Source organism: Pezoporus flaviventris, unplaced genomic scaffold (assembly GCF_033815535.1).
Source record: "Pezoporus flaviventris isolate CSIRO_AGI_PZ_B2104156 unplaced genomic scaffold, CSIRO_AGI_Pfla_v1 ptg000040l, whole genome shotgun sequence".
Classification (NCBI taxonomy): Eukaryota; Metazoa; Chordata; class Aves; order Psittaciformes; family Psittacidae; genus Pezoporus; species Pezoporus flaviventris.
In genome coordinates, this window is record NW_026892588.1 from 7,607,037 (window position 1) to 7,632,330 (window position 25,294).

At 39.8% G+C, this 25,294-nt stretch overlaps 1 protein-coding gene across 7 annotated transcripts in view; it reads right to left on the minus strand.

Moving 5' to 3' along the window:
• Positions 1 to 25,294, minus strand: part of NTNG1 (netrin G1) — a 170,147-nt gene that overhangs the window by 140,398 nt on the left and 4,455 nt on the right. For all 7 annotated transcript variants that reach the window (XM_061465183.1, XM_061465178.1, XM_061465177.1 and 4 more), the window contains exon 2: positions 23,298 to 24,005. In XM_061465183.1, coding sequence (XP_061321167.1) covers positions 23,298 to 23,543 — 246 coding nt within the window. In that variant the 5' untranslated portion in view covers positions 23,544 to 24,005. The remainder of the gene's footprint in view (positions 1 to 23,297; positions 24,006 to 25,294) is intronic.

Sequence of the window (25,294 nt, forward strand, 5' to 3'; positions counted from 1 at the left end):
CTGAATTATTTTTTGCTCCAAGTATGACGTTTGCAGCTGAATACAGGTAGGATGTTCCACTTTGTCAAATACAGCACAACCTATTTACATTGTCTCCTATTATAGCAGCGTTAATAAATTAAAAAATGTCCATTAGGAAATAGCAATCACTACTGATCACCAAATACAAACCAACTGAAATAGGAAATAAAATCAGAAATTGATACTTTTCCTAATTAAGAAAGCACGGTGGACTTGATTATCCATTTACATCAGCACTACCAGACTGCCAGAGACATGTAACACACTAAAATGTAGAAAAGGCACAACTTGCTATAAAATGCATGTTCTAGCTCATTCTCTTGGATTTGGGAGCATGTTCTAGCTCATTCTCTTGGATTTGGGATGGAAAACAGCTTTCATGTGACAGCAATGATATTGGAGGTGCAGAGCACCTGTGACTATTCAGAATGCTGAGCAGAGCTATTGGGAGCACAGTTGGCTTGGCTCTTCCACAAGCCCTGTGTGAGGAGCCATGGCATCACTGTTTTGTCTCAGGAGAACAAGAGGCTTGCTGTCCCCTCTGTACAAGCTGATGTAACCAGGCTGGCCCTGCCCTTGGCACCAAAGACATGTGCTGCCATGTCTTAGCCCAGAGTACCATGGATGCTGTGACCCCCCATTCCTCCCCTTGCTACAGGGTTGTATATGCATGACACACAGCAGAGACAAAGAGGTTGAGCTTATGGTAGTAGAAACCCCAAAAGAAAAGTGAAAAGGCATACTTGTATCCAACGCAGAGAAACAAAATGTGCCAAATTCTGGCTCCTAACTTGCACGGAACACTTGGAAAATGCCATCATTACAGCTCTATGTACAATATTGCCTGGGGATGTGACCACGGCAATTTACACATTCTCAGGAACATTAGTGATTATTTCAACACAGTCAGGAGACAAACTCCTAGAAAAATAGAAACAGAATGGAAAAAAAACCTGTAACAGAAACAGCACCAACACATGAATCCGATTAAATGCTGCCCTCATTGAGGAGAACTGAGCTTTACATGCAGAAGCTGTGCCATGCCTTGAATAAACACTCAAGCTATTTAAATCACATATGGTGTAACTGAAAATTGCATTATCCCCTTTTTAGCCTAAATTACGGGCAGACCATGGCATACAAAGACTGACTTTGGAAATGTGCCGGATGCATGTCACTGCCTCTGTGCAGCAATGATGTGATTTTGATTAGCATACAGGAGTACAGGGGGGATTCTGATTGTAAAGAGCAATCCCATCACCTGAATATAGTTCTGCGATGAAATCTCTTACACAGATAAAAGGGGGAAGGGCAATAACTCATCAGAAAAAGCAGAACTGTCTGCTTAATTACTTGAAAAATGTCTCAGCCACTACCTTTTATGACACCTGGTGGGTATAAACATGTCTGCAGTTTTAATTAATTTTGCCTCTTCTTTCATTGCATCTGTATAGCCTGGAGAAATGGAATTCTAATAAAATTACAATCAAGCATTTCTACTGGAGTTTGAAACATACTTTGACAATAACGAAAAAAGGAGGCATTTCCAAGGGTTTAATTAGGGAGAGAGAGTATACTTGGAAAAATACTTCTTTACAATAGTAATTATTCCAAATCAAGCCACAGTGTAAACTCTTTTCTCTTAATTCATATAACATTGCTTTTCAGTGTCCATTTTAATATAAAAAGATAATGGAGTGGGCTTTTCCCTGGGGAGAAATGGAGTTATGGTGAAAATCCCTCTTGGCATTTTCAAAGCAGCAACAGCATAAGCTCATACCTTTGACCTTGCAGTCCTGCAACTCTAATTTAAAACTGATGGGTGAAAGCCTTGAATTTATTCTGCTGAAAACAACACTTTTTATAGTGACGCATATAAACATGCCACTAATTGTCCAGCATCCTAAAGTGCCAGCTCTGCAGAAAAATGAAAGGAGCAGAGGCCTTTCTCACCCTTTTTTTGGGATGGGGGAGGGAATCAGGCTCGCTTGTATTCTTTAGGGACACTAGGTAGGAGCTGCTGTCTTGTCAAACGCAGCCTGACTTTGTGCCAAAGCTGAAGAATGTTCCCTTGCATGTTCCCTCTCCCTTATCGCTCTAGATAAGAGTCACACTCACACTCATCTAAAGCAGATAAAATGGAGATAAAACCCTAAATACAAATTTTAGATAGAAATCTAATGTTCTCTAACTCTCTCAATAGTCAGTCGCTACAAGTAACCCTTCTGCAGCTGAAAGCTCTTTCACGCTTTTCTTATATTAGTCTGTGAAGCTGTTGTGCATCTTAGACAGAAAGCAAGTGCTTTAGGGGGTTGAAATCCATGTGGATGAAATTAGGAGAAACAAAGGAAATGGGATAAATACTGGGGGAAACAGAATCCAAAATGTGTATTTATACTGCAGTTACAGCAAACCTCATGCTATCAAAACTCATGCTCCATTACTTGGGAATTTGGGTTGGTGTAGGACTAGCCCACAGGCACCAGCCAGTATTTCCAGTGTTCCACAGCACTGCTGGTGAATACAGTGCAGACTTCTGGCTTGGCTAATGCTAACCAGAACATTTTCCATGGGCCCCATCTGTGAAAACATGAACCTTCTGAGCTGGCAAGGAATGGTTTGAAGCTAGCTACTAAATTTTACTTTTTTCTCAGTCATTAAACCTCTCATTCTGTGGACAGATACTGACTATTAAATGTAGCTTTACTTTCTTGTAAACTCATTGACTATTACTGTTTAGCAAGTTTATACAGGCATTTAGATTAGTCTTATTTTATACAATCAAGCACATTACACTTGTAATTTTTTGCTTCTAAGACTTAACATCTGGAAGTTACAGAATTAACAACTTGGTGAAAATGTCATCCCAAGTATATAAAATACTTTAAAAGATAACATACTAACCTGGCCATTCAGAATAAAATCAATATAATGATGGCAGCCAGATGCAAAGTACAGCACCAAGAATTTCCAGGGTTTTTGTCACGATTTTAGGAAGATTTTGGATTCCATGTTCTTCTTATTCAGATTCCCTATATTTATCAATTAGCATAAGTGGAAAGCTCTCAAACAGTCTCATGGATATAAAATTCTTTCTCATAAATACACTGAATGGTTTTGGCCTATGATATTAAGTGAGGAAAGTGAGTTGGAGGGTGGCCTGGGACTGAAAAATGACTCCAAGACGGGCATGTCTCAGAATGACTAGTACATGCTTTGGAAAGTAGGTATCTGAAACGCTCATACATTCAATGAAAGCCATGGAAAAACCTGCCTTGTGGAGACAAGAAAGATCACAGTATGTTTCTTGTCAGAAATAATGCAAAAAAATGGATCCGAAAGATACATCTATTCCTTTGAGTATGTCTCTCCTCCCACTGCATATCATTGCTGACCAACCATTTTTTATCATGACAAAACAGTGTTCCTCAGTGAGATCAAGTAGAACTCGACCCTCAGTTTTAAACATGAGGTACTGGAGGAGGAAAAAGGGTTACTGTAGGGCACTTATCTGCAATAGGAGAGAGGGTGTACATGACGGAAATTGAAAACTGAGTCAAAAGCAGAACTGCAAGTGAAGAAGGAAAACCAGAACTGCATGAAACATTCTGCTAAGAGTGACTTAGAGCAAGCAGGATTTGCTGTACCTTCTGCCTGTCAGGTGGATTAATTTGGAAAGTAACACTTAGGCTAAATATGTTTACACTGTATTTAGTTACACGGAGCAGAGATCTGAGCTAGCTATAAATCTGTTGTTTAGCTGTTCCTGTGATAGTTACAAACCTGATAGCTTGGGTAGCAGCAGCCTAGCTTTGGCAGCACAGTGCTCATCATGGGCTAATTGACCTTGCTGAGAGTGCACTGGCTCTACCAGATGATTTATGGCTTCCGCACTACATCACTATCGTATCTCTATGATATGGTCTTTCCTATCCATCTTCCCACTCAAACTCTCATTCAGCCTCTTGCCATACAGTGTCTTGATTACAGCAACAACCTTTTCTCTGGCCTTGACAAATGCAATCTTGCCCTGTTGATAACCATCCAGAATGCTGCTGCAAAGGTAATTTTTCTAGCTCATTGCTTCAGCCACCGCATACTTCCATTGCACTCCAGCACCAGCTCCCCCTTCATCTCATCAGCTATCAGCTCTTTGCATTTGCTTTCAAAACCCTTCACAGCCTATTCCCACCCCACTCATTATCTCTGGTTTGATATCAGGAAACCAACTCTTCCCTTGTATCCGTTATGGTAAGATGGTTCACTCCTTACCTGTTTGACTTTTATTCACTTACTTATTACACACACAACCTGTACGTTCTCCCACACTGCTTTTCACACCTGGGAAGAGTTCTCCAGAATAAACACCAGTGAAATGAGATCATGAATCTCCTTAAGTTGATCTCCTTAAAACCCTCCCTTTTGCAGTGATGACTAGTGGAAATGTGATACTAAATATTATGAACTGTATTACAACCATCATGCTGACTAGTCTTAACCCCTTTCTACTTTGTGCTCAAGAACACGTCCATACCTGTTATCTCCTTAAAACAAGAGCTTGAGTCTGGGGCAAAGGATCACCCATATGTTTGGACAGCACCTAGCTAGAACAAGAAGGGCTCCTAAATGCCTAAATAATGCCGTTGTGTAAGTAGTTTTTATAGCAGCACTAAAGCAACTGCTCATTCAGGAATCAACCAGTTAAACCCCCTTATTCGCTAAGTTTATGGAACTGATGTATCATTACTTGCCGATGCAGAGTGCAATATTGCCCTCTGCCTCACTTCCCCTGCAGACTCCTGCAACTTTTTAGACGTTGTTGCTGCTGGTTATTCTCACACTGTTTTGACGTTCAGAGAACTCTGATTCCCTTGTGACAAAAAAAAAAAAAAAAAAGAAAAAAAAAGAAAAGAAGAATGAGAGGCATGGAAAGACTTTTTAGACAAAGAGAATCTGAAAAGGTTGGACTCCTTAGATGAACAAGAAGACGTGTGAGAAATGATAAGAAATACGAAGACACACAGGGAATATATTAAGTTGGTTGTTATAACAGCATCATCAACTTTTTTAACTTCTTGGAATGCCTGAGTTGTAACAGTAATCTTTTAGATTTAGCTGGCATTGCAAACACAAGAGCTATTCCTTGAAAGCTATTGCCCTGACTGACTTTTGAGAATTCTGTACAACAGCAGGAACTTTCATGCTCTGAGACACTGAGTGTGGACTTTGAAGCTCTAAGAAAAATACTTAATTCTTTTGAAGGTATCTAAAATGAACAGTGAGGCAGTAAAGGAAATAGTGATTATAGTTTCCCATCATTTTCTTACATTAATTTTCCTCTGGGAGAATCCTGAATCACAGTGTTCATTAGGAGCTTGAATGCCAACACGTTTAGAAGCAATGTGGTACCGTGGGAAGTTGCCAGCTCATGTGTGGAAATGGTGTGAGATGAGGTGCAGGCGTTTGCTCCTGTTCATTGCGCATTCCTTAAACTACAGGGATTGTCAGAGGCACTTCAGATAAACTGAAAAGATTATGGTATAAGTCACGTTCTTTGAGTCAGAGGTCTTCAAGTTTTAGAGAGTACCCCTACTATGGATTTAATTCACTACACAAATACTAAGTGCAGTGAAAGTCATCAGAGACTGAATATCTGCATTTCTCAGAAATGGTCTTCCAGCTTTGCTCTATGCTTTAGCTCATGGTAAGAAACTGTAGCATGATCAGCTATCACTGCACATCTTTTTCTGGCCCTTGCCATTTAGATTGGTTCATGCATCCATAGGATTTCTAGTTACATGTGAGTCACTGCTCTGGAGAAGGGACCAATTCCATGCACTTGCAGTTCTCCACATTTATGACAGCAGAACACCTACAAATACTTAGGTCTGCTCTGAAGGGCAAGAAGCAGCACAGATTTCCATGCTATGAACTGAAAAGGAACATCAGAAAGGAGTATTTTAAACTGAAGATAATGTTATTCTTAGCTGGCAAGGCTTTTGGTTTTGATCCTTCTTGGATACATAGCCAATACTGGCTACATGAATCCCCCTGCTTTTCTTCTCTCAGTTAAATCTGTGATTCAAATGCACGCTCTGGTACTTGGGAACAGTATGCGTATTTGCAAAACTTTCTGAAAGACTTCCTGTCCATTAGCCATTGGCTGCCTTACAAAAAGGCATAAAGATAGCATTTTCCTCTCGTAGCAGATGTAATCTCCTTGCAGTGTTGTTCGTATTGTTTGAAGGAAAGCGATATTCCTTTTCTCTCAGTTTCACTGAAATAGTAGCATCTTTTGGCATAAACTGAAAATACATTTGGAACTTAATTTGATTCAGCTTTCAGAATTTCAAACGTGAGGGATGAACACATGAGGATTGGTTTTCTGTAATTAGCAAGTCATGTTTGAGGGACTGGATCCTGTAAGGTCATCTGTGCAGCAAACGATTGTGTTTTCACAGTGCCAGGAAGCACCTAAGATCATCTCTTGGCATGACCTACTGTCTAGCTTTATTTCAGCTGTCACTTTGAAGCTTTATATAAAACAGCTTCACATTTTTAATTTAGGAATATATTGTAGAAATTGTTACTCAGATTGTGGAGCAAATTCACATATTCTGGTTTCCAGTTTATGCTCATCACAAATGAAGAGGGAGAAAAGTAGTCCTAAAAAGCATTCCATCCTGATTAAGTCTTGGAACAACTCTGGGCATAATTCAGAGCATGATAAAAGCTGTGACACCTCATACTGGTTTCACAAGTCCCAGCATACTGGCTGCACTGACAGTCTGGACTGTTTTGTCTCAGGTCCGCTCTACATCCTGTGTGGTGGCACGGTCCATCTCCTGAATGTGCTACTGACATGGGGAGGATCAAAGAGCAGATGGCACTAAGCTGGCTTTGCCAGTCCTTTGCCACCAGAGGAATTTTTCTGTGCCAGTAAAATTCTCTGCTTCATCCTCAAGCCTACTTTTTGGCTACTTTGCATAGCAAAGGCAGCATGGAATGTACAAACCAGGGTCTAGGTGCTTCCACAGTGACTTCAATGGACTTACTCCAAACTGCTGCATGTGGCTGAGGGTGCAGAAAAGCCTATGGCAGACAAAGTAGGTGGTTTGCAATGAATGAGGCAGATCAGTGCAGCAAATTCATCAGGGATACTGTGGTAAGCCCCAAAAGAGGCAGAGGTCTAATATCCATTGAAAAGTGAAGATAAAAATAAATGTTGAACAGCTGCTCTCCTCGCTTTGCACTAGACAAGGACATTTTGAAGGGTAAATATTGTTTAGAATAATCCATTGTGCAGAAGCCTTTGGATTATCCACTGCTTCAATAACATGCTTCAGAATAGCTACCCTGAGTCGTATCATAGGACTGTCCACAACCCTGTTCCTAAGAAAATCATTCGGAAACTCACTATATTTCAAAATCTGAGCCAAGTACTTTAACAAACTTCACAGTGGAGTGGGAGCAAGCTGCTGGGTGAGTGGTGACAAGGTGTTTCATAACTGAGGATCTGCAAACCCTTGCTGACAGCAAGATCAGCACAGCGGGACCAGTGTTCAAGGAAAGATATTTTAAGTCTGGCAGAAATTTTATGGCTCTTCTACAACCTGAATCATCACAGAATTGGTTAAGGCAATTTTTATATCTGAAGGGCAGCATCCGGCCTACTTGGCACACTTAAAAATTTCAAATACGTATTTTTCAAAGCAAAGAGCATAACAAAACCATACAACTCAAACTGACAGACCCCTATACTTTGGATGACATTTTGTAGTTAATAACAATTTAACATAGCATGAATTCTCCTGCTGCTGCGCTTTAGGCTGTTACAACCTAGAAAAGCATCACACAGCTCAGAAGAGAAATGCAAAAGGATGTCTTAAAAGTAGTGGTACTACCAGGCTCTGCTGTCTTTATAGGAGCAGTAGCTCCTGCAGTGTTGTTAGTAACAGGTTTTAGCGTTTGATATTTATTGTAAATGGATGAGATGCTGAAATTGTAAGGCAGTGTAATTGTGAGGGACAACATCTTAGTTACAGCACTGCAAACTATTCTATAGTTTTGCCTGTTCCCAAATAAGAAAATAAAAAAGCTTTACAAACCATAGAAGACTTGTACAAAATTCACTGCAATTAGAGGAAATTTGACTCTGGGTCCCATTCATATGAAAAGCCCTCCCTGGGGCTTAACTTGACCCGACTTTGTATAGGACTGTCTCCTGCTTCATTCATCCCTTGTGTTACCCCCTGGTTTGCATTCAGTAGCACTTACACTTTCTTTTCCTTTCATAAACTGCCCAAACATAGTCCTGGCATGTCTCAGAGAACTAAGCTATGACTAAGCAATGTTACCTAGCACCAGCTGCCTTCCTGTGTCCTCAAGTACCACGATACTCCTCCTCTCAGCATGTTCTGGAAAAATCTGGTGGCCCGCGCACCATACCTGGGAATGGCCAGACCCCAGGACATGTACAGACACCACAGGCTGGAGGAAAGCCAGATTGGCTAATTCCTCGTTTGTGTCGATGTATTTAAGCTTCTTCTTAACAATATATTGACCTAGGTAGAGAAGAGGAGCCATATGGCACCTTCCACCCCTGACAACAACTGCTGTTAGTGCAATCAGTGCATTACTAGGTGATTTGTTTAGATCCAGCTGTGTCACTAACTTGTGGCAAACTCAATTATAATTAAGCTGTGTATTAGCCAGGGTCCTAGTATAAGCTGGTTTCACTTTCACGTGCCATTTTTTCCTGCCATAATGCTGCTTATAGATGAAGTGTCCTGAACAGCTGCTGCTCAGGGCCATTGCCTTTCCCACCTTCTAATCTAAGCCCAATGTAAATTGGTCTAGCATGGCACCCGCAGAAATCAGACAGCTACAGCTTCAGCCATAAAGCCATCCTGTAAGTACAATGAAAAATAGAAATAATGCACAATCATCAGCCTTAGCACTTCACCTTGCTAAAGTCATCCTTCAGATCCCCACTTTTTCACTACTTTTTACATTTGTATTTAATTTACACTGTAAGCTATTTGAAATGGGGACGATGACTTCTCTTATTTTTGTAAAATATCCAGCCCAGTGAAGCACCAAACTTAACTGAGGGCTTTGAGAGTCACAATAAGCCACCATTTGTTTTCCTAGGAGGTAAATGACGTGTCAGGGAATGGCTCTGGGTTTCAGCAGTGTTTTCTATGGTATTTACTGTGTATTTTTCTCAAAAAGCGTAAATGAAATGATATCTGTCTTCTAGAATTCCTAGTGCCGCTCTGCCCACCACCCAATTAAGCAGTGCCCATATGCACTGCAGACAGAACAGTGATATCCCCGCCTTTTTATAGGATAGATTTCTGAATCAAATATTAATGCTAAACACAATGTAAATTGCTTCATAAAGCATACAAAAGAACAAAACAGTGTTGAAAGTTATCTAGGGTTATTCTATTTCTCAACTTTACTGTGTTAACATGTTACTTAACAGAAGGCATACAGTTCTTAACAGCTTACTGCTTAAGAATACTGAACAGTAAAAAAAAAAATGTAGATAGTGTCAGATCACACATAAAAGCTTGTAAAGCAGCTGCATTGATTGCTTTTGAACCATAACCTCAGAACAACAGTGAAAAAGATCATCATAATCTAATCACAAATAATGACCAAGTTAGAATTATGGTTTTGATAAAAAAATACTTTTAAAATTGCAATGATAAACAAATTAGTGCTGTTTTACTATGCAGTAAATAGCTACAGTTCATTATAAAAAGAACCAAAGGATGTAATTTCTGTAGGTTTTTAAGATAAGTGCGAGACAAAATATGGGGCAGCAGACAATGGTGACTTAATCCTAAATGAACACTATTAATATCATGAAAATTTAGTAATTCTGCAAATTTTATACATCCTCTGCCTGGAAATGGAGACAACCAAAATGAGATGCAAATCAGTTCCTTTATCTAATGAATAATGCAAATGAGTGCTCCTCTTATGGCATGGCGGTCTGCAGGAATCCTCTCTGCCTCACCTTGCATTTCTTGTGGCTTTAAGCACCATGTGTCAGAAGAAATTAGAGAATGGAATTACCAAGAAATGACAAAGCCTTGGAGCTCCATAAGTGCAGACAGCAAAGTACATTAAGATGCACAGTACAGAGGAGGAGACAGGAGGCATCTCATTAAAATGAAAATGTTGCTGTTTTTCCTTCACCTAGTTAATGGAGCTGTACGACATTGTAATCTGCAATTATTTGTGTGGCTACTAGTTAGAACCATCCTCTAAAATGATATCAAGGTGGGATCTCAAAAACTCTAAGATTTTTCAGGTTTTTTTTAATGCTGGTACTATTTTATCTCTGATACTAGTTAACTGCATCAGCATTTTTCTCATAGCATCACAGAGAATATTGCATCTATCCATTTGTCACAAGACCTGTTGTAACTTTCCCTTAGCATTTAACATTACCCTCCAAAAATATTCACAAGGAAACCAATTCAAACGTATGCAAGCCCTGAAAATTAACTCTTTAACCATTATTTTGCCTGAATACATTTGTGATTCAGAATCCAGGACAGAATTCATTTGCTCCATTAAAACCTTTTAGCATGTGGAACAGTTGTGCTGCTGCAACCATCATCAGGTCCCTCCTCTTTGTCACTGCATCAGGTCCCCAACCTGGAGATTTGCAAAACTTAATGCTTTTCTGACAGATATTCTCTTCAAATACAGAGCAGGTAGATGCAATATAACAAATCTTAGTTAATCAGATACAGAGTGGTGAAGGAGCAGCCCAACTAGGAAAGGGATCTCTGAAGTGTTTGGGATGCCCGGAGGGGATCCCTTATTATTATTCACGGGGGATACACAGGGACTACAGGTCTGAACATGTAATCTGGTCAGGCAGTGGTTCAGGCAAGCACATTTTGGGATGGAGGGAAATTGCCTCTCCCTTGAAAAGGGAAAGGCACCTCAAAGTCCTGAACTGTAAAGACAAGAACTTCATGCAATCACTTAGCTTTGGGGTGCCAATCACATACAACGCAACCTTAAGGCCATGTTCCTGTTGCTCATCGAGCTAGGCTGCGAACCAGCAAGAAAGAAATCCGTGTTTTGATTCTGTAACCATCCAGATAAATTCATGTACTAAGCAAAAGAAGAGATTAGCGATGTCTTACTATATGTCCTTTCAGGAAATGTGGGGGGGGAAACCCCAACAAAACAACCCATTTTTCTTACAAGCTGACAAAGACATCATTGTTATTTATAGTTGTGCTTCAGTTCATCAGTTGGAGGCACACTGCAGAAGATGCTAAAGCACTAGCAACATTGCTACTAAATTAAGAGCTTACAGTTTCCTTTTAATAGTTGAAAGCAAAGCCATTTCTCTATTTGGCAGCTTGTTGCAAACTTCATAACAGTAGGGAAAAAAAAGCGTATTATTTTGGATGGATTTTCTCTCAGCTCAATCCTAGTGAATCAAGGGGGAATTGTCTGGGATGCAGGTCTATAAGGAATTTGGTGTGAACTCCATAAAAATGTGACTTGCAATCAATATAGCATTTTCACTCTCTTAAATTAGAGGGACATGGATAGGCTCTCTGCTCCTGTTCCTGTTAGCAGTTTCCATGCCAGAAATATACAGGGAGTTTAGGTTTCTTATAGCAAGGGCAACGATAACTAGAGAAAAAAACCCTACTGTTAAAGCAAACTAAGCAGTTGATTTGAAGCAGGGAGACAATTAAAGCACAGCATTTCTGAAACAGTAATAAAAATGTCACTGCAAATGACGGATTGTTACAAGTCCTTGGCTTCTTCCTAGTAGTGCAATAGAATATGGTGTTAAACCAGTTCCAAGAGATTATTAGTGGTATATGTTATTTTCACAAACTCAAGGAATTGAGTATCATTTCATAAATCAACTGCAGGTTAAAATTAGATTTACTTTTTTTTTTTACAACTTTATTTCTGTGACCTTTACACATAAAATTAAGGAAAAGAAAATTATATAGAAAAAAATGAGTAAATTGGAGCCTGACTGAAGCTGAAAAAAGTTAAAAGCATTACACTAAAACCAAATCAGAAAATAGCTCTTTTCTATGGCTGTGGAACTGCTTAACACCTGTGAGATTCACTGCAGAATAAGATGTTGAGCTGCAGATACTGTAGAAATAGACTGTCATTTCTCATTAGCTTGGGGCTCTGTGAATTACCTGTAAAATGTGCCCACATTTTGGGTTACATGTTTACTTTTCATATTGTTTCTCTGCAGAAAGCATTAAGAAACCCAGGTCAGAAAACTGAATTACTAAGCCCAACAATAACTGAACCCAACTACCTGTAAATCTTCCTTTGGGGTACTGGAAAGAACTGGCCTGGCAAGAGGAGGATGCTGACAGTTGCACTGGCATAGGTGACCTTGAGGATGGGAACTGAAAAAACCCCTGAGGCTAAGGTTAAAATTCATTGAGGCCCTGGCTAATTTTTGTTTCTGATCTTTTTCACAATTTCATCATTTCAAATCTATCACTTGCCAATAGAAGGCCCCTGACAAGCTAAAATCACCAGAATGACATTTACTCCAAATTCTCAGTCAGATTATTATTGATTGGGAGAGTTGAATGCTGCCTGTAAAACTGCTGTGCCTGCCTTCCCTGCACTTCTGCAATGTATTTAATATCTTGGAAAATGCACCTAGGAAAAGCAGCACATTGAGGGGTTCCTCAGAAAGGAATCCATGTTTCAGTGTGTGCTTCTCCCATCCTACTGCTGAACTCTTTAACCTTAAGACTTCAAGAGGATTTCAAAATCATGTCACCCGTCTATGGTCCGCAACTGAGGTCTGTTTGGGTCTGTACCTCCTTAAAAGAGACTGTTGCTCAAAAAGGGGGTAGCAGAAGTGGAAGTTAGAACAAACCGCTCAGCTTTGATGGCTTCGCAAGCCCCAGAGTCCTTAAAGTGTGATAAGACAGAGATCCAGCAGGAGGAAGGCAAGCTCTTGTGTTCTTTGAAGCAAATACCCGTTTCTCGCTTCAGCTTTCTCCAACCTTTTCAAGAACCTCCATTACAACAAGGCTGGAGAGTAGGGCAGGCCTCCAGGAGGGGAGCAGGGAAGACACAAGTGCCAGATGTACGGGAGCCACATGCTTCATTGTTGTTGCACCATCCCATTTAATGCACATTCACCACTTTACGCAAGCTGAAGACTTGCAGAAACAACTTGTAGAAGGAGGCAAAACAAATGAGTATGTGGCTTCAAAAACAAACCACCCCCCTGCGAATGCCAGGCATCGACCATTTGTCCATTGTTTAACATTTAAAAATGGCATACTCTCTATTATGGCTTAAAATTTTACAAAATATTATTCTGAGAACCTCATATTTTCTGATTAACAGGAAAAAAAAAAAGGAAACTTTTTTTTGGAGCCTTGCTTTTAAACCTATAAAACCTGAAGTTCATAAATGATGATGCTTAGCTAATGTTGAGTGCTGCAACCGATGGCGGTGCAATTATGGAGAACTATGGGAGGATTATTCAATAATAATCTTCTGTCCTTTTTAATTATTTACACATAAGCCATGAGATGCATAAAGCTAAAATACTACATTTTAATATGCAAACCCCGATATGTATTCTAGCTGGCACTTTCCAGCTAGAAGGTCTAAAAAATGCTTTCAGTGCATTCTTGCATGCCCCCACATTGCAAAAAACTGAAACTGAGATAAAAAGGTATCCCATTTACCAAATCCTGTCCTGTCCTTAGAGACAATCAACCTTGCACTGCAGCTCACAAGGATGAAGTACTCCAAACCCCAGCATGAGTATGAATAAAAAAATTTTATAATAGAAAAAAGTTGGAAATAAATGAACTTTAGAGAAATTGCTTCTGGCAAGAAAAAGATGAAAAGATAAAGGCATACTGTTAATTTTGGTTTTATTTAAGATGGTTTTAAAGTTTCCAGTTGAGAATTTCAAACTGGGTACAATCCAGAGGATAATATACGCTACTAAGGAAGCAGTATTTGGGCACACAACCCATTGCTGTCAGCAGAAGTTCTGTTGACTTAAACAGGGAACATTAATTTCAGTGGAAGATCATATTTTAAGTCCTGTTTATGGGAAGTCTGACACTAAGGTATAAAATACACATCATGATTCACATCTACCTGCTCTTTCGTTACAAAAGAATATGTTTTGTTAAAAATCAAAGCCAGTGCTTCAGATAACAAAAAGATTGTATGTTCTTAACCTTTTATTTTCTAAAGCTTATCTAGCTTCTATTTCAGAAAAAAAGGGGGATTCGGGTGCAAATTGCTGACAAAAACCTACCCCAGAATTTTAGTGAGAAATGCTGCAGTGCTTAAACCCCTGAAACCCATTACTTAACGTTTCTGTAAATTTGAGCAAACTCATGCAAAGCAAGACACCTTGCTAGGATATTTCTGCAGGCTATCCCTACAGTATTCATACTGTTTGGCAGATCCATATGGTCAAGGAAGCCAAGAGGCATGTCAGAGTCTGCAAGTCTGCGATAAAAATAGATGGGGAAAATATCACATGCAAAAAGTTGAAAAGTTCTTTTAGCAGTCAGAAGATTACATCCTGTACTTTTTTCTATAGCTATGCACATTGTTGTTTTTAGAAGATGAGGGCTCTTTGTGTAGTTGCCTGCTATTCCCCCCACAAGTCATTTGTAAATGTCATCCACAAGTAGCTCTTTCTAGTTTCCACTGGAGGAAAGAGCCTTATGAGCAGGTGTAGATGGTAAAAAGCAAATTGATGAGTTAAAATGATGGCTCCTGACAGTTTTACAGATAAAAATCGAAAATGCACCAGGATGTTGGAAAGACACAGTTATGCACATGTAAGGGAACGCTCCTCCCATCATAACGGTGTCCTCTTTTAAAGGTTTTACAACTACTTAGGTACCAAAATTCTCTCTGGGCTGAAGCCCAATATGAAACATCTCATTGCTACAATTTCTTGCTTGCAATAAATATAACTAAAATTCATTTGTGCCGTTTTCTTTCCTCTCCTTTTCTATTCCTAAATTTTCTATAAACAATCTGCCTAAAGAACTAGAAAAAAAAGAAAGAAAGCCATTTTACAGAAAATAAAATACAGCAAACATCAAAGCTACATGAAATTACTTAGCTGCATTGCCATGCCAGCTCAGTGTCAGGGATTTTTGTGTCCCTAGCTATATTTTTATTTGTAAATCAAGATGGTGCCACTGCAAGTGACCTGTGAAAACATCAACTTCCATACCCAAAACATGCATCCACAGCCATTGTTTCTACAAGTAAATCAGCTACAGAACTGCTTCCTATTTTTTGAGTACTGAGATTATTTTTGAGTATCTAGATAGTGCTTACAGGCCTAGGAAAAGAAGTTAAATATTTGGTTTAACAGATCTCCTACCTGGTTCTACCAGGAGGTATGTGGGGTTTTTATGTATTGGAAATTGCAGCTTTGGCAAAACAGTATCAGTTTAAAACAAACCAAACAGCAACAACAAAAAAACCAAAGCCCCAAAACCCAGCAGCGGTACTCATACTAAAGTTCAGCAGCTCTCACAAATTTAGCCCTTTCTAAACTCTGTGGATAAAAACAAATGACAGGCTTTCACCTCCCTATAAGGAGATGGGTAATTTCTATACTTTGTCAACAGGGACTGCTAATGCTTGCCTGGATTTCTCCCCCTCTGCTCCAGGGCAGAAGGAATGAAAGCCTGATTATCACCTCAGTACATTTTTTTTTTTTCTTGAATGCTTCAGCAGAATACTGTGGATGTAAACGTTTGCAGTGGGTGACTTGGGCTGTATATAGGACATAAAGACCTAAATGTTAAAATCATTATTGGGAAGTCATCTTATTGACATCTGCGTTCTCGAAGGACTCCAGGGGAGCCTGCTAACCAGAACAGTTGTCCTGATGTACACGGGGTTTCCAGAACTCTCGGCTGAGTTCACTTGGCTTTGTTTCAACTAAGATGCTTACCAATCTAAATTTTAGTATATGGAAGTGCCTCAGGAACCCGCATTTGGTTTTCAGTGATTCTTAGCTGTTAAAAAGTACAAGCCCTGCAAGAAAGAAAAATGAATCTTTGGTGTTTAGAGACATACAGTTAGTAAATGAAAGAGGAAAAATATGTTTGTCCAGAAAATTTGGACAAACCTCAGCAGCATAAAACTAGCTCTGCTCAGCTCTGCCAAGTAAATTCAAAGTTTGCACTTTGAGACTTGCCCATCACAGTGGGAGGAAATATAATATCACACTCCTTGTACACTGTCCTTAAAATGAGAGAGCAGTGTGGAAAGCCTAATGCTGCACAGCTCACTTGGGACCACAAGGCATGGAGCTTGTGACTGAAACATGTGAAAGTAAACCAGCTGCTCCCCTTGAGGGGTCGATCCTGCACCACCTCTCCTCCAGGCTGACTGCATGACACCGCTGGGTTAGAAAGCAAAGGTCACTCTGCTGAAAGGAGGACTTACCTCTGCTGGGAAAATATCTCAGTTCAGGGTTTCTAGCAGAGAAGGCAGAGGGTCACCTGCTGCTGCCTCCTCTCAGCCTGGGAAGGTGGGGTGGGATGCACTGTCCTACCCAAATGAGGAGTGCTGGTCGAGATGTTGCTTTACTGCATTGTTTCTTTGCATCCCAACAAATCTTATTACAAGAGCCTCCCTGCAGTGAGCCACAGTCTCGAGATCTCCTCTGCCTTACCACAAGAGGTTCAAATTACAATACATTGCTGCTGAAGATTTTATTTATAAGGCAGTGTTATTTTACTGAGAAAGACGGCAAAGGTGCTTTTGAGTGAGACATTTGTGGTCCAGCCGCATTGGCAGCAATCCATTCAGATTCCCTGTGAATGTCAGAGTATCCATTTTACAGCAGAAGCTGCTTACTTCCTTATAAAATTGCTGTTTCCACACCCAAACAAGACCAAAAGCCTGAGTTCTGGCAGAGTACTTGGGTAGCTTCACACAGATACCCTCCTCTGCTAGTGCAGGAAGGTGCTTTGCGGAGTCCAAGGTGCTGAGAGCAGCAGGGAGGGACAGCAGCTGAGGTATTTGAGAACCACATCAGCAGAGCCTCCATCTCCCCCCAGTAAGCCCTTCTTTTGTAAGATCAACTATTATTCCAATAAATTGATCAATGTGTTAGCTACAAATGTCCTGTATTTCCAGCTAACTTCAGGGAAAAGAAAAATAATAGGAGATCACGTACCAAATGGAACAAAGGTGGTGTTAAACACAGCTGTTAAGCAGTCTCTATGACGTGTGTTTATAAAATACACATCTTGTTAAAAGGATGCATTTGTATACATAGTAGTTATATGTGCCTTAAAACTCTGCAACTGAGAATAAGTAGAAGCCCTTGACTTCGCTTAGGAACCCTGTTTTACCCCAAAATATTTTTAACAACTTAAGTACTTTGTGGGCGTGCTTTTGCTTTGTTTAAGGTTTGAAACCATTCCAGCAGCCAAAGTGTAACTGAGGAGAAAAAAACAACTGGATGGGGTTTTGTTAATGATTTACTGGGCAATCTTCATGTGTGATAATGAATAAAATGCAAATCTCTTTCAGTGGCAATTATCAGTTTTGATTTATGAGAAAATATTAATTTTTAGATTGCTTCCACTTGGAAGAAAACTTACCAAACAAATTTATTTTCCTTTTTTTTATTATTCCTACTCTCATTAAGTATACCCATTTTTTTCTTTTTTATGAAACTAAGAACTCCTTTCCCTGGAGATCCAATGAACGAGATGCCTTTGAAGTGTCTGCAAGCAGGCTGCTACTGAAGGCACAGGTAAGCTGTTGCCTCTGTGTTGACCAGTGGGAGGGAGCAGGGGGAGCAGCAGAGGAAAAGGGCATCGTATGAGCTTCTCACATTCCTTTTGTCCTGATAACTGTTCCAGTCTGAGGCTGGAAATTAAGGACCAAAGTGGTGCTTTGATGGGAACAGTCATGTGGTGGTGTAGATGTCCTGTCCTACGCAGGGGAGAGGAGAAAGGGTAGGGGAGCTGTAGCTCATCTTATAGGTTTTGCAGTATAGAAATGAAATGAAATATCAAGTAACTTACAAGGAAATAGCAAAATAAGAACTCTGTTCCCTGAAAAATAAGGTTATTTCCAACGATGACAAAGCAACACTTCTATTAATAAAATGTGCTCAAAAAAGTCCAAAACTGATGAATGCAGGTATTGTAAATAAAATCTGCAATAATTTTGAGCTGCATATACTTTTAAAATATACAACTATGATTTCAAATGTCTTGCCCAACAGTGCATGTACGCATGCCAAAATGCTTCCAAAAATACATTTTTATTTCTCATTTTTGATTTATATGTTACTCAGAAGAATATCTGATCATTTATTTATTTCAGTAAACATAATAATGGTATCACCAACTACACTATGGAGCATTTTCCTTCTTTTAAGCAATATGAGCCTATTTGTAATTAAGCATATATTAATGATTCTGAAAGTCTTGGAGGGAAGAATTTAATGTCCACCTCATAATATTATGCAAGAATTACATGCACAGAAGACTTTTTAATAATCTTTATTTCTTAATTTAGTTTTGATTTGGCTATGAAATACAGAGTAGCACTCAAGGGCTCAAATTTCTATTGTCATCAGCATTTCTGCTCTATAAATTGTACAAATGCAAAGGACTCCTGTCTGTAGGCTGCTTTTTGAGCTTCTATTTAACCTAGAAGAAAATTAGCTGCAGGCAATGGATAATTAACGATAATTTCACCATTTTTTATCCACTGGGATGTGGAATGGTGTTATGATAGCTGGTCTAAACATGAGCAGAAAATTGTATTTTTACGTAGCTGTTTTAGCCACAAACACAGCTTGGTAAGGTAAATTCATCTCAGTTTGCCAATTACAGCAATAGCCACTAGGAGTCTCCTGGTTAACTTGGTGGTGAATTTTTACAGTAATCCTGGCTAAGGTTTGGATGCAAACCCTATGCTAAGCCTGGATTTCAGCACAGGGGCCAGCGCATGCAAGGGCGACTTTGGGGTGGTAGGATTGCTATGTTTTAGAAATAAAGAAGTCAGAAGTCACCTATGCACTGTTCTTCAAGGGCACAAGATAGTGGCAGTCTTTAAAAGTCAGACTTATTTCATTCTATAACTGGACAGAGTTTTGTGAAATTGTAACAAGTGCTTACAAAGAGGGAAGTAGAAGATATCACTGTTAGTTACTCCCTGGGATTTAAGGCAGATATGTTTTGTAAACTGAAATGCTGCAGGCCGTAAGAACCAGCATCCCTAGGGTACTGAAAAATTTGCTTACACTATCTCTGTAAAGTGAATTCTGCAGTTTGGAAAACATTAAGTAGCTTCTTTCTCTTCTCTCTTCTCCTTCCCCTTCCTTCTCCTCCCAGGCCAACTAAGTGTAAGCATATGGTGCCAGATACGCTCTTACACTGCCAAATGCTTAAAGTTCATGAATTACAAACTCACAGAAATGGTCATGCTGGCTCAAATGCCGTGATCATCCAGTCCAACTCTGGGACAGCCAAATTTCCTTGAAGAAATGCCACAGAAAGCAGACATGCATTTTCTGCCGGTGTGTATGCCTCACTCTATGTAGCTAGGGACTGCTTTAAAACATACAGGGAACCCAGAGATGACCAGTCAAGCCCCTCTGTCAGGGGCTGGTTATTCCACAGGCAGCAGTACTACCTGTTGGGGAAGGATGCTGTCATGTCCTCCTTACAGACGTGAGCAACTCCATGGCCAGAAACTGCTATGCTGACTGCTCTAAGACACTCATTTGCTTATATGTTTCTTCCCTGCATCTCTCCTCTCAAGCTAGATCCTTTACCAAGCCCTAAAAAGCCTGAGTGACTTCTAAAATGATGATGAGATTTTAAACGCAAAATAATTTGGAGGGCTACTTATTTGGCTTTTGGAGTTTCTTGGTTTCATTTCAAACTTTTCTCTGCAACCGGAAGGACTAAGATGATGCTTAAATGAAAGCTGAAACTCTCACATAATTGTAGGTTTCCAGGGGTTTGAGATTTCAGAATAATCTCATGAGTTCAATATTGAATGTCACCAGAAACTATGTTATATTCAGAATAGATTGCATAGAAGCTATTGTTGGATAGTTTTCCAGCTACATGTTCCCTGTAATACCTATGGATGCTGTCCTGGAAGGATGACCCAAAGGTACTTACAAGTGGTGAGCTGCCACATGCTAGGTTTAACTACCACTAGAATAGTGTTGCTTTTTGCAACAAATCTGAATGTACAAAACTTCATTATCTGGTCTGTCAACTAAACAAGCTCACGGAGTAAAATATTCATAATGGACTCATAAGAACATTTAATTCCATAGGGAATATACAGAAGTAAGTAGGAGGCAAATTTTACTGCCCATCTCATCTCTACTGTATGCATGTATGCATTGCAATGCATGATTACATTGTGCGTTATTCCAAACTATTACCATCACCTTCTCACAGACTGCTTTAGATTTTACCATAATCTCCCAGCAGGACTTGGGACTCTCATTCTCTTTGTGTTTCAGGGGTATATTCTACACTACACTAATAGCTGACACAAATTCAACAGCTAGTATCTTAGTCCACATAGTAGTAGTGGACAGAAAATTACCATGCCTGATGAAAGGCTGTGTCAACCTCCTCCTCCTCTTCCTGCAGAAGCAGTCTCAGCTCTTTGGTACCTTATTGTTATGATATCTGAAAGGGCCCTGATCTTGTTAACCTGATTTCAATAACAAAACACTGGTACACATGTTTAGCATGAAAAAATCCAATACTCACAACAATAAACTCAAGCATTTATATAAGTCAGTTCAGCACTTTGTCATGCTGAGAAGAAACCTTTGGATCTCTGTCATTTAATCCTGGGATTTTTTTATAGTGCAAGAACATGCCTAACAGGAATGCACTCTTTTTCGCTGCCCAGCTTCTCCAAGTATGTCGTTGCTATCTTCTTAACTAAATGTCTAAAGACAAAAATAAGCACAAAAATAAAAGATCTCACTAGGAAATGCCAAAGGCTCTTCCCTAAAAATATGTAAAACCTCATTTGGAAGGAAAAATGTAATTTCTACACACAGAAGTAGAGATAGACATAAAGCATTTTTAGGAATGAGAGTGCTCTGCCGCTGTGCAGTACTTCAGGAACATCAAGCATTTCTGTCACTTTCCTAATTACCGATTTCCTAATTAACAATGCATATCTGAATATAGTGTTTATGCACAATATACATCTATACTTAAAGCAAATACAACAGCTTATCATGTAGGAGTTAATCACTCTACATTCACATCACTAAATACAGATACTCATGAGCACTGTCCTTCTCCCCAGTTCTTCCGCTTTCTCTAGTTCTTGTGTCAGGATTCTGGTGGCCTTCTGCATCTTAAGGGCTTAAGCAGCAAGCCAGGTACAGCTGTAACCTCAGGTCATTTCATGCAAATTTCCATCCCCCATCACAGCATTAGGGACCTTGCTAGGTCAAACATTTTCAGGGGAGGTCTGACACCATTTTATTTGGTTTTTAAAATGCCTTTTGTTTAAAATCATTATTCTGACTAGAGACAAGGCTGATAACCAAGGCCTTCAGAAACTTAAAAAATTACTGCTTCAGTGTTTATCTGCGCTAAAAGGAAGAAAAAAATTTTGCTGGTTTCTTTTGCACTAAGAACAACTTTTCTTATTCAGTACATGATGAGTTACTAAACATCACTGGTTGAGGGCTAAATCACAGCTGTTGCTATTCTGAGGGAGAAAATACAGTCCAAGATACAGAAAAAAGACCATATTACATGGGGTACGTTGCTTTTATTTGTTTTTAAACAGTGGCTGCTTGAAGCTGCTCTGAGGTTTAGAGTGTCAAAGCCACGTCAGCAGAGATGGATTACAGAGCAGAGAGCAAGTGGTGCTGTCAAAGGTTCACAGTGAATATAATTTATTCACGTGGCTCCACAATTTATCACGTGGCTATTAATGTTCGTGGGAAGCAGCTGCATGCATGCACATAATGCCCTAAATGTATGTGTGGTCAGACCTGAACTCCTTACAGAAGAGTAGTGGTTAAAAATGATGCCATAAGGCATTTAAAAGCCAATTTCCTTCCTGTGGGGATGCTGTCACACAGCAATGATGATTCGTACGCAGGCAAATTAATGTCTTGTAGCCTCTTCTCAATTATGGTAACTTCACTTACCAGAACTCGCTGGGTTTTCAATTCCAAATTATGTAGGTAATGTGATGTAAGCTTCCAGTACTTTATTAGTAGATCTAAGTACATATGTTAAGCACCTCAAACACAAATTTTCTAGTTAAAGGATACTGTATTTTCCACTCAGTATTTCGCAGAAACATTCCATGGCAAAGAAAATAATTTCTCTATGTTAGTGAGAAGAAACAAGTTATGAACATGTTGAAGATTTTAACTTCAATGACCTCTTACAGCACAATCTTGCGAGCAGCACAGCTTTAAAAGATTGATATATACAATGTCTGCCTGATTTCTCATACCTGTACAATTATTTACCAAGCCCAACATTTCCAAACCTGTTCTTTAATTTTAGGAGCATGTAAATTAAGTACCTTGGCTTTGTTTATTTAGTTGTCTTGAACGCTTACATTTTGAGTTAAAGAAGAAAGCTGTGAGTAGCTGGCAGAGCTGGACCCTGCCTGAAGGTGTTTCTTGGTGCAGTGTCCATACAAGCAGGTATGGATCTGCTGGTACACACCTGCTGTGTGCAGTAGCAATGCTCCAGCAGTGCTGCCCGTGGCTGCATGGGCTTGCTGGAAAAGTTTCACCAGACCAGTTCCCGTCACCACTATTTAAGCTTCTGTAGTTTGAGTTTCTAACAGTTTGGAAATTATGCTGAATATTACACCACATTATAATGCTTTAAGGTGATTTGTATTAGAACCAATTCAAGTCTTTTGTGGTCCAATCAAACGCACCCCAGTTATAGGTTAGCGCACTAGGAGTTTTATGCTGCTTGCTTTCGAGTTATTAAAAGTTGGCCTAAAGAGATATCAAATTTAGATGAAGTCAAGTTAGGTCCCCATAAGTAGAACACCTCATTGCCCAGCTTAATGTACTGCTCTGCGTTTTGCTCAGCAGAACGTTTCACATTCGGAACACGATGTAGATTTTCTTGGATAATTACATGTGCACTCTAGGGCTTCCGTTTTGAAGCCATCTATCACAAATATATACCCACTAATTAAGCAAAATTAAAAGAACGCCTTACCATTGCACAGAAAGTCTCAGGAGGATCTCCACATGTTATGTCTGGGGGATCCAGAGTCACTTTTACGTATTTGATCATGTCCCTGGCTTCCGGCTGGCAGGCCATGTAATCCCATACTTTTCCTTCTTCTGTGTAAATCTGAGTCTTACACACGTCATAGTGTCCCCACACGGAAGGGTAGTGCTGCATCACGGAGGATACGGTAACCCAGAGGGCGTGAAGTGACAGGAATCTTGACAAATACATTTCTAAATCCTTTTAGGTCACCTTCGTAAGGATGTTCAGTACTGGCGTCTGTGCAGTCTATAGATGATACATACGTTTACATATACATGTATATATTTTATAAAATAGGTTCCAACTCAAGTGTGAAGCATTAGGATCGGGTGTTTGCTTCGCTAAGTTGAAGACTTTGGTAGGAGCCACCCAGACCGCGATGACAACCTTTCGCAGCAATGCAGTGATTGTCCTTTGTCTTATAACTTATCTGTCAGGGCTTCTTGTAAAAGATGTCCAATAGCAGATAATAATTTGTGAAGCTGCAGGTCTTCCGCTACACTGTCGATAACCCTGAGTGATCCTCCGTGTTCAGGGCTTGCAGGGGATGCCCAGACACACTGATAAATCAGTATCTGAAGAAAAAGGATGAGTGTCTGCAGGCTGGTGTCTGTTTCCCATCAATCATTCTTTTTTTCTGGCACCAGCACCCTTTTAGAAACAATAAAAATTAGAGTTATTGTCCAAGAATCAATGCATTACAAAATATATGATATGTTGACATTCTGGAGGTTTGATGCAATATAAAGCAAATTGCTGTAATATGGATAACCTTTACCATAGGTGTTGCGCTAGCATGAACAAGCTACCAGAATGATTCACAGTGAAAAGTATTTTGACATGAAGGATTTAACTACTCTTTAACAAAGACAGATTTATAATGTTCCAGGTGAGTTACTAGTTTCTGCTTCCAAAACTGTATTTTCAACATAGCAAAACCAGAGAGCAATGTACTGAACTCAGACTATTGCCCAGATCATGTAGGCAGGCAGGCAGGGGAGCATGCAGCCCAGTGCTGCGGGGCAGCAGCAGGAAGGCTCTTTTATTAAAGTGACACAGAGATGGGTATCAGGACTACCAGGTACAGATGGTGTCTTGGCAAGAGGACCTCAGTGAGCTCCAAAAGAGCTTTTGGAAAAGTAACAAAGATATTGTAAGCACACACTTCTGTTTCCTTGAAGTTTCTCATTAGCATTGGAAGCGCTTTGCACTTCTTTTTTCCCCTTTGAACTGTGATTTACTGATCACAGTGGGGACAAACTACTGCTAAAGATAATGGTTTATTTGTAGCTTATTATAAGGATGCTTACCACTCCTGCATCTTAGTTTCCTAGGTTTTGGGGTGCGGGTACCTGCAAATTCAGCATTTATTTTACAGCAGATCTATCCCCTTCCCTCTCTTCAGCAAAACAAATAGAAATTCTCTTGGTCTGTACCACCTAAATTATATTATTACATGTACAAAACCTAGGCTCTTATGACTTAAAATATGCATATCCTAAAAAATACAGGCAAAATATAAACTATGAATGAGGGAAACTGCAAAGCCGGGGTAAGTACCCTAATCACAGAAAGGGGAAACAAGGGCTAGGAACTCCAACTCATTTCTCTCAGCCTGTGCCTGGTGTCAGCCCATGCCATCTGAAGATGGGGAGCCTGGGTGCTGGGCTCTCTGCGGGAGTAGGATTCCAGCCAGCTGCTGCAGCACGTCTGAATTCTTTTTGTCTGGATGACAAAATCTAAGCAAACCCATCAGACAGATGTTAAGAAACAACTGTAAGTTACCACTCTCTGCAGCCCCCTTTGCTTGTCCCTAGTTTTTTTAATTATGCTCAGTGCTATGAACCCTTCTATACCTCAAAACCATGGGAAGTGGTATGTGACCTGGTGAGCTCCTTAGCTATTTGCAAGCAGCCTCCCCATATATTTAAATAATGCTT